Here is a 9,484-nt window from a genome sequence, read left to right as displayed (position 1 = left end):
TTCCCCAGCCAGCAATACAGCACCATATGTAGTGTTCTGGTGAGTTTGTTTCCTGGTCTGGACAAGCTTGAAGGGCTGACAGTGGGTTAGAAAAATGGACCAAAAGAATGAAATTTAACAGAGGCTAGTGCAAAATCTTCACCTAGGAAAAAAAGTCAAATGTGAAAGTATAGACTAGGGCAGCCTTTCACAACTTTTGACCCTGGAAGAACCCTTGAAATATTTTTCAGGCCTTGGGGAACCCCTGCACATTCAAGCTCACATATAGGCCAGAAGTTACAAAATTATATTCATTTCATGTGAGGCCTGGATATATGCATTAACAATGTTCTTAAACTAAAAATAAAGAATGAAATTTAGCTCTTTAATGTGAAGTTGCCCAAATTTGAATTTTTAAATAAATTGTGATCTCCCAGGTAACCCCTCGTGACTTCTTGTGGAACCCTAGGGTTCCACAGAACCCTGGCTGAGAAACCAGGGCATACCTGGCTTGGTAATGGTACCTATGAAAAAGATCTTGGCACAGAAGTTTACAGCAAAGTGCATGTCAGCCAGCTGTGTGACATTGCTTCAAAAAAGAAAAACACAGTGTTATACTATATCAACAGATGCAGAAGAGTTTCCAAACAATAGAAAGTACTTATTTCACTTTATTCCACTTGAGTCAGATATCATCTTGATTACTGTGTATTGGAGACCTTAAAGGATTCAGAGATTTGTTGTCTTTCATCCTGGGGTGCAGAACATAGAATAATGGATTTAAGTTACAGGAAAGCAGATTCTGATTAAATGTTGGAGGGAAAAACATAACATGAAGAACAGTTCAACTGTGGAGCCAGCTGGCCAGAGGATTCCATTTCATTGATGTGCTCCAATGGAAGCCAGATAGCCATTGTCTGGGTCCTGCTTTAATTTGAATTCCTGCACTGAGCAGAGAGTTGGACCTGTGGGCTCAAATGACCCCTTCCCACTCTGTGATTCTAGGATCTGAACTGCTCTTCAAATGTTTATTATTGTTCTTCCCGCGTCTCATTTTAGACCAGGTAACTGAGCTTAGTGCAGTTTGCGTTCTTCCAGCCTGCCATGTTGATGTTCTGATTCATCAACAAGATCATTTGCATAATACTAGGAAAAAGTAATAATGTTCTGCTTCCTACCCCACCCTTTTTTTAAAAGTCAGCTTGTTCTGCAGTATTGCCCAGTGACTGCAGAAATGATAAAGCTGACTATATGGCAGGGCCTTCTGGGGCAGGAACTCCTTTGCCAGATCATTCTTATTTTCAACAATTAAGGAGACAAAAGGCAGCTTGTTAACAGGCCTGCTTTTGCGGCTGGCTCTTGTCCGGGCCAGACTCCTTCAATCAGGCTGTCTGTGTGGTGCCCCTAGCAGGCCAGGAAAGAGAAATCGTGACCGAGTCAGGAGCAACAAACAGGAGGGGAAGAAGTGTGGGGAGAGTAATGGGAGGGGTCTGCCTCTTTTGTGTTTCCTGTAGGTTCCTGAGAGCTTTTCCCATTCATTTCTCCTGCCCCACTCTACATTGCCTTGAATGAGATTTTGATCACCAAGAAACACAGCAGATGCACAAACAAAAGACTCTCCCCTCCCCCTTCTCAAAGCCAATGGAAAAATGTGTAGTTCAGTTCCCTGCCCCTGACCATATCTGCAGGGTATGGTCAAAAAAGTCAAGATGGCAGCTACAGTGGTGCAATTGAAGCTCTATGCAATTCACACAAAAAACAGAGCATTGATCACACTGTTGTGTAGACCCGTAACTAGGGTCAGGGCAAACATGGATTCCGCGCCCATTTTGGCGCCCCCCCAGTGCTCATTTTGGCGACCACCCCAGCGCAGCGCCAGGGGGAAAAGGCCCACTTGCCCCCCCACAGTTGTGGCCCTGCCATTGTGGTTACTATCTTGACTTTTTTGACCCCTGGCAGCATTGGTCCTGAAAAGCACTATTATATTGCTTCCAGATGGAAGTCTCCCAGCAGCTATGTGGAGCTGTGCCATTTTTTTTCTTCCTAACCAATGATGATGATGATTTTATTAGAAGAAAAGAACAGAAGAAGCGGTAGGCAACAGAAGACCATCACACATGGAAGCTGATGTTCTCTAGACACCTGTGAATAGCAGTGAATGCAAGGCAGGGTGATGGAAGGGTAAAAATCATATCTAGAAACACCTTTAGACTGGTCCCTACACAGAACAGCAATTTCATGGTCTTCTGCTCCATATCTATCAATTGCACGGAGTTGCTGAGTTTTGCTATGGTGCCCTAACTTGTATACCATAATAGTATTTTAGCCTTTTTGGAGTGAAGAACACTTTCCTTGTTTTGTGGAATGAACTAAGAAAGCTATATTATCAAAGAATTCCAGATCAAGTGCAAATATTTCCTGAACCAGCCAAAATAAGGAAGGAATCTGGCTGATGAGCTGTTGGGGGCACTAAAGCTGGGGAGAGGTATGTTCTGAAATGGCAATTATGGGACTGACAAGATGGAATTCTAAATGAAACACTCAAGCCTGCAAGATTTTGATGCAAAACCTGCCTATAGTCATTACACAGAGAAACCATCTGAACTCATTAGAACTGAGTTTATTTCCACACCGTTCATCAAGATGAATTGGAGTATATGCTTAATGCACATTAATCCCATTATTAGAAAAATATTGATTTCACATTTCTTTTGTAAAATGGGCTCATGAAGGCTGATCCCAGTGGGTTGGTTAAAATTCTTTGAAATTAGTTTGGAAAAACTTGAACATTAGCACAGATGGTGTCCAGATCAAGACTGATTGCAGACATAGACATACATGCCCATGCATACATACATACATACATGTGTATGTGTTGCTTTCATTTGGCTGAGACTCTGAGAACAGGTTCAACTATTTTCAGTGTTACATCAGCCTTAAGCTGGGGTGCCACAAAGTTGATAAATTATAACATTAACTCTTCAGAAATAATTTGATCAGGTGTTTTGAGAGGTTGGCCAAGCGTCGGCCTCACAAACTTCTTTGCACCACAAAGTTTGCCGTTGCCTATTTAATATCTCGTCATCTTATGGATGCTTCTCTCTGTGAACTCAATTTTTGTTATTACGTATCCTGTTTTTGATCTTTTTATATTGGATGTACTTCTAGGTATAGGTAAAGGTAAAGGTTTCCCTTGACGTAAAGTCCAGTCGTGTCCGACTCTAGGGGGCAGTGATCATCTCCGTTTCTAAGCCTTGGAGCCGGCGTTGTCCATAGGACACTTCCGGCTCATGTGGCCAGCATGACTCACGGAACGCCGTTACCTTCCCGCCGAAGCGGTACCTATTGATCTACTCACATTTGCATGCTTTCGAACTGCTAGGTGAGCAGGAGCTGGGACGAGCAACGGGAGCTCACCCCGCCGCGCGGTTTCGAACCGCCGACCTTCCGATCGGCAGCTCAGCGGTTTAACCCACAGCGCCACCGCGTCCCCATACATGCCGCGTCCCCCCACTTCTAGGTATAGTATGATGTTTATTTTTTATGATAGATTTCATGATTTTATTGTCATGAGCAGGAACAGGATGCAAGTGGCAGATGAATAAATACAGGGTGGGGTCCCTGACAAAACAGCCAGTTATTATGATAAAGAAAACTAGGAGACAAATGTCCCATCTTTCCTCCTACAATGGTCGCATAACTATACACTACTATGGCCTGATGTTAAACCTCAAAACCATCTTAGGGCAGAGAAGGCAAACTGCAGGACCCCAGAACCTATGTTTTGTTTTCTAAAAACCCTATTTAAAAAGTGTGTTGGAAAGAGCAGGCCAGTTGTGTCCTTGAATGAAGTGCTCTAAGGCAGTGTTCCTCAAGCTCAGCAACTTGAAGGTGTGTGGACTTCCACTCCCAGAATTCCCCAGCCAGCATTCCCAGAATTCTGGGAGTGGAAGTTCACACACCTTCAAGTTGCTGAGCTTGAGAAATGCTGATCTAAGGAGATGGTCTGCTGGGTTAACTTTTTGTCTTTCCTATAACAGTTCCCTGGCCTCAGACAAAAAACTGATTCCCCAATCCGTCTTCCTTTCATCAACCTATTTTTCTGCTGCCTCCTTAATCGCTGTGCCTGCTGAGAGAGCGAGAACTGCTCTCTGACCTCCAGCAAATCACTTGAGCATCTATTAGAAAACGACCTGGGAACTCAGGCCTCCAGGTAGACCCCAGGGACAACCTAGAGCCGGGCCGGGGGCGGGGCTTCCCTGCCAAGCTCCTCCCGCTTCCGAAACAAGAAGCGCCGCGGCCGAGCGCGGCTCTGCCGGGCTTCGCTGGACAAGACGCCTCTCGCCCTGCCGAGGGAGCGAACGCGCCGCCAGGGCTTGGCGCTGCTGCTGCTGCTGCTCCTCTCCGCGGCGGCTTCGGCTGGGGCGCGATCCTCAGAGCCCGCCGGAGCTCCGCTGGGACCCTCGGTCCGGCTCCTGCGCCGAGACGCGATGGAGTTCGCGGCTGGAGCGGGGCTGTTTCTCGCGCTGTGGTTCGCCGCGGAGCCCTGCCTGGGGGATTCGGGTAAGGGGCGCCCGTGGGCATGATCGGGGTTTGGGGGGGTGCGGGGGAGGCGCGTGTCAAGCTAGGAAAACCACGGCGGAGGCTCGGTTCCTTCTGTCCCGCTTGGCGATTAGCTGGATCCAGGGGTCGGATCGGTCCGGCTGGATTGAAATAGATTCTCCCGGGCCCGGGGGATGGCAGCGGCAACCTGTCGCCCGCAGGAGGAGTGATTGGTCTTCTCCCGCAGTCTTGGTTTTTCTATGTTTTTACTTTTATTTGTACTTTAGTTGTTTTAATTACGGTTATGCTGTTTTAATGATCACTGTGGTTGTACGCCGCCCAGAGTCACGTCCTCTGAGATGGGCGGCTATATGAATTTGCTAAACAAATAAATAAATAAAATAGATGCAGTGAAGGGACGGGAGACCCCGCAACCGCGTTCAGCGCGACAAGGGCGGCCGGCCACAGCCGTCGCGCATCTGGAGGGCGCCAGGTTGGTGGAGCTGGGACAGAGAAAGCTCCACAAAGGCTTATATCGTCTCCTGGGGCGGGGATCGGGGATGGGGAGGTGAAATGATATGGATCGTGAATTATGGATCCTGTCGTTGTCGTGGTTATAGGGGAGTGAGGGATTCAGATGTTGGGCTTGATTCTGGGAGAGCCAAGTTCAGATTCCCTCTCAGTCGTGGGAACTCACTGACTTTGGGGCAGTCTCTTTCTCTTTCCCAGCCAGTCTACCTCACAGGGTTGTTGTGGTGGGGACAGAGCTGCCCTGAACTCCTGAAGAACAGGCGAGATATTAATCTAGTACATAAAATAAATTGAATAAATAGCATAAATAATAATACTTGTATAATTAGAGTCAGAAACCCCCCCTCAAAAGCATAAACAAACTAGCCTGAGATTCATGTCATGCTTGACAAATAATTAACATTTAAGTCATTTTCTTAATAGTAGGGATAAAAGCAGATTAAGTGTTTTAGCTCTCAATATGTCTCAATTGTCTCCAAGCTGGTGCTGTCAGAGGGACTCAATGGTGAGATGGCTGTTGGTGGATTTCCAGAAGTTGCATCGTTTCATTTTAAAGGAATAATCAACTGATAACGGATAATGGAATAAAATGAGCATTTATAACGGCATCATTTGCCAGCATTTACAATTGCTCAAACGGAGAAACAGTGTGTATGTGGGTGTTTCAGCCTAGGGATCCACCCTGGGCCTCTTTTGGGCCACTTTTTGATATTCTCCCTGGGTTGCAAAACCCCTTTTCCTTCTCTGCTGTGAAATAATGCTAGCATTTTAGCACGGTCCTGCTGTAGCCAGAGAAGCAAGTCACAGGAGATGCCACTTGCTCTAGATTTTGGCCTCACGTAGGAGTGTAGCACACATGACCACTTAAAATGGTTTTTAGTCTATATTTTATACTGGAATTTTATTGTAGAGTTATTGTTTTATGCTGTAAACCACCCAGAGTCCCTCCATTCGGTGGAGATGGGCGGTGACAAATTTGATAAATAAATAAATAAATAAAAATAAATAATGCATGCGATCATCCCGGTTTGTAGATCTAGACATCAGAATTCCCACGAGGTTGGGGGCATTGGTCAAGGGACCTGTCGGGCTGGCAAAACTCTCCATGGGGCAGTCTGATCATCCATATGGGATTTCAGAAGTTTTCAGTTTATGGTACTTGCCAAGGGATCTTTGGAAAGGAGATTGACTTCCGTCCTTTTTAATGGAGTAAACAAGGAAAAGTTTCCTCACCTACAGGAAGCCAGATTAGTTGTGGCTGAAAAGTGACACACTTCCTGTGGTATCTCCTCCAGAGCCAGAGACAAGTTGGAGGTAGTGGATGGAAGGTGTAAGGAAGGGAGATGTTCCACTTTGGGGTTAAAGAAAAGTGGAGAGGCTTTGGATTGTGACTTCTTGGGAAAAGGTTTTCTCTCTCCCTTGCCAAGCAAGTGGAGGCACTTCTGAAGCAATACAAGATAAAGAAAATAATTAAGATGGCGATACGCCTCATCTGTAAATAATATGGGTGTCTGTTGCAATGGAGGTGGAGTTGCACAAAATACCCTGGGAAGCCACTGCTGGTTATTTGTGGGACAAGCGGGAGCACAAGTAAATGTTGTTTAGGCCAAATATTGTTGATCAAAATCTCATATCATTCCCATCATGCTGTGAAATATGGGAGTTGTAGTTTAGTGCATCTGGAGTACATCAGATAGGGGAAGGCTTGCTTTTGTTTCATTTCATTTGTGGTTTCAGACCCATAAAACCAAATACAAAATTTAAAATACGGGAAAACAAATGCATCAACAAACATGAAACAATTAATAAAGAGAAAAGGATATTACCTGGTTTCTGCAAGCCATAGCTACTGCTAGAAACTTGGCAGCCTTTGTAGGGGTTGTCCTAGTTAGGTCTTGCAGAAGGAAGATTGTAATTTTTTATTCAGAAAGATTAAAATTTCTGATAATTGGGTTTATAAGTGCCAGGCGCCACGGGTGGTACTATGGGCATGTAACTGTAGATGGGTTACTGATCCAACCTCTGTTTCTGAGCAGGCACGGGTATGATTGCCATGTGGGAGACTGGGACACTTGCTTATAGTCCCCATAATACAGTAAGTGGTGTGTCAATTCAAGCCAAGGTAAACATCTCTTATGTGAAATATGTAGGATGTTAGAGAGGTAGCTAGGAATTGTCCATGGAGAACCTGCAAATGTGCCATAATAGGGGTGGATGACTTTGGCCCTGCCATTTTGTAGATCTAAATTCCAAATCCCCTGCTGAAGTTCGATTAAAGGTTTATCTGGGCTGAGAGACGATGTTGCCTGGAGTGAGAGAATTCATTACGCTAGGTCAGAGGGCTATCATGGGATACCTCTTTATAGGAAATGCATATTTTATGACCTCTATTCAGTGAGTTCAACTCCTGTCAATTCTGTCCAATGGAATTTTTCCCAGACTTGGAATTTCCAGTTGTCTTCAGTTCCCAAAAACTTGACAGTAACAAAGAGAATAAACAAGTGCATTGTTATTTGCTCTTACTAGATCCTGAACATACTAGGAGATAAACATGTAAACTTCATAATGACAGTAAGAACACCAGTACCCATAGTCCTCATTTCCAATGAAATAAAGGCTGATGGTATATGCTGCCAGTCATTGGAATCACAGTGAGATTTGGACCGTGCTGTAGTGGAGCAAACTGTTTTATCCCTGTGCTTTAAGAAGAATCCATGGGCACAGCCTGGTAGTCGTGGATATCTTGATGACTGCAGGTGGTTTTTAATTTAAAATTATTCAGGCTGAGGAAGAAGTAGGTATTGTATGGAAATAGCAAAACTTTGATGCTGCCAAGAATTTGAAAGACTAAAGAAAGTTTTCTGTGCATTGGGTAGCGACTAATTATGCTGTGTAGGAGAGGTATCGTTTCTTAGCTTGGTGAGTAGAGAATCAAGGGTCTGTGAATGCTTGTCTTTCCAAATTTTCTTACTTGCAAAATGAATAATGGAGAGGAGGGGCCTCTTTTTTTATTACTAGAATCTGGAGACCCAACACCCACTTGGAATGAAAGAGAAAATTCTGAGCCAGATCAATATTCTACTGCCAGATTAGCATATATAGACTGTACCTGCACATGAGCCCCACTGAAATCAATCAAATCAAGTCTTTATTACAGTCATAGACCAGCACAGTGAAATCAATGAGACATGCGTCTGCTCATACGTTGGAGTGGCTGATAGTTATTTATGACAGATGTTCAGTGGGATTTGGAGCGACTCTAAACATGTTGAGTTCATTGGGGCTTCTTGCTGAATAAGCAGGCATTGGACTAGACTTACATAAGTAAAAGCCAAGAATATCCAGCACAGAATAGTTTATTTTAAATAATTTTCACAAATACCCAGAACAGTGTTTCTCAACCTTGGCAACTTTAAGAAGTGTGACCTCAACTCCCAAAGTTGTGATCCTATCACAGTTGTGATAGGAATCCACTTAGCGTATGCCCAGAAATGATGATGGTAATTCCAGAACTAAGCCCTAGTCAGAAAAACAAATTCAAACAAACACTTTTTTTTATTGTTTCCAACCCAATAAAATGTTGGAAAGAAATTACATACAGGTGGTTAGGAATCTCTCTGTTGGTCAGCAAGATACCTCTCCAAAAACTGAATGGAATGGGACCCAAGTTTGAAAATGGGTCAGATCTGACCAAAAGCCATGGGGGAAAAAATTGGAACATTTTCCTGTAGAGCTTCCCTAAAGAAAAGGAAGTTGGACAGTGGCTCAGATGCTGCCAACTATTCTTAAGCCTGCTCCCTCCTTCTGCCAGGTCACATGACCCAGAGTGGGGCTCCTGTTGAAGGGTTGAGAAAAATTCCTTGAGCCATACTATGCAAGCTTGCCCTACTTTGTTACTGAAGCTGTCCAAACTGGGTTATTAAGAATATTCTGCTTCAGTGAGAAATTAAATGAATTGCTTCCAATTTTTCTGATCCTAGGAATAGAAACCTGTGTGTGCCTACTTATAAGCCAGTCCCACTGAATTCATTGAACGTACTCTAAAATAAACATGTTGAAGATGTAGATGTCTCTCCACATCACTGATGCCTGTTGAGGAAACTACAGAGGTTTTTATAGTGTTAAAGAGAACATGGAAAGCTGGTTCATGACACTGATATACCGTTTAGGTCAGTGAGCCCATCTTGCTGAGTCCTGCTTGCAGTAATCATCTTTCAAACAACTTTTCAAACAGGAATCTTTTCCAGATCTACCTGGAGATATTGGAACTAAATGTCCCATATTTTGATAACACTTCTTGGTTCCCAGAAGACACCAGTGTGGTGTCATGAAAGAACAGAGTATGTATCAAGGAGGAAGAGAAACACTTTTTTCATTGAATGTTCTAAGGGAAAATCAGTAGATGAAACTAGATGTATTTCATGGAAAAATG

At 44.0% G+C, this 9,484-nt stretch overlaps 1 protein-coding gene across 1 annotated transcript in view; it reads left to right on the top strand.

The window, feature by feature from the left end:
• Nucleotides 1–4,422: 4,422 nt before the first annotated feature.
• The window catches only part of KDR (kinase insert domain receptor), a 54,014-nt gene continuing 48,952 nt past the window's right edge, over nt 4,423–9,484 (top strand). The window contains exon 1 of the mRNA XM_063309808.1: nt 4,423–4,542. Within this exon, the coding sequence (XP_063165878.1) occupies nt 4,470–4,542 (73 nt within the window). The 5' untranslated portion in view covers nt 4,423–4,469. The remainder of the gene's footprint in view (nt 4,543–9,484) is intronic.

The sequence above is a fragment of the Candoia aspera genome, chromosome 8 (assembly GCF_035149785.1).
Source record: "Candoia aspera isolate rCanAsp1 chromosome 8, rCanAsp1.hap2, whole genome shotgun sequence".
NCBI classification, from domain to species: domain Eukaryota; kingdom Metazoa; phylum Chordata; class Lepidosauria; order Squamata; family Boidae; genus Candoia; species Candoia aspera.
Note: the sequence above shows the minus strand (reverse complement) of the source record. Positions and strands in the feature narration are given on the sequence as shown.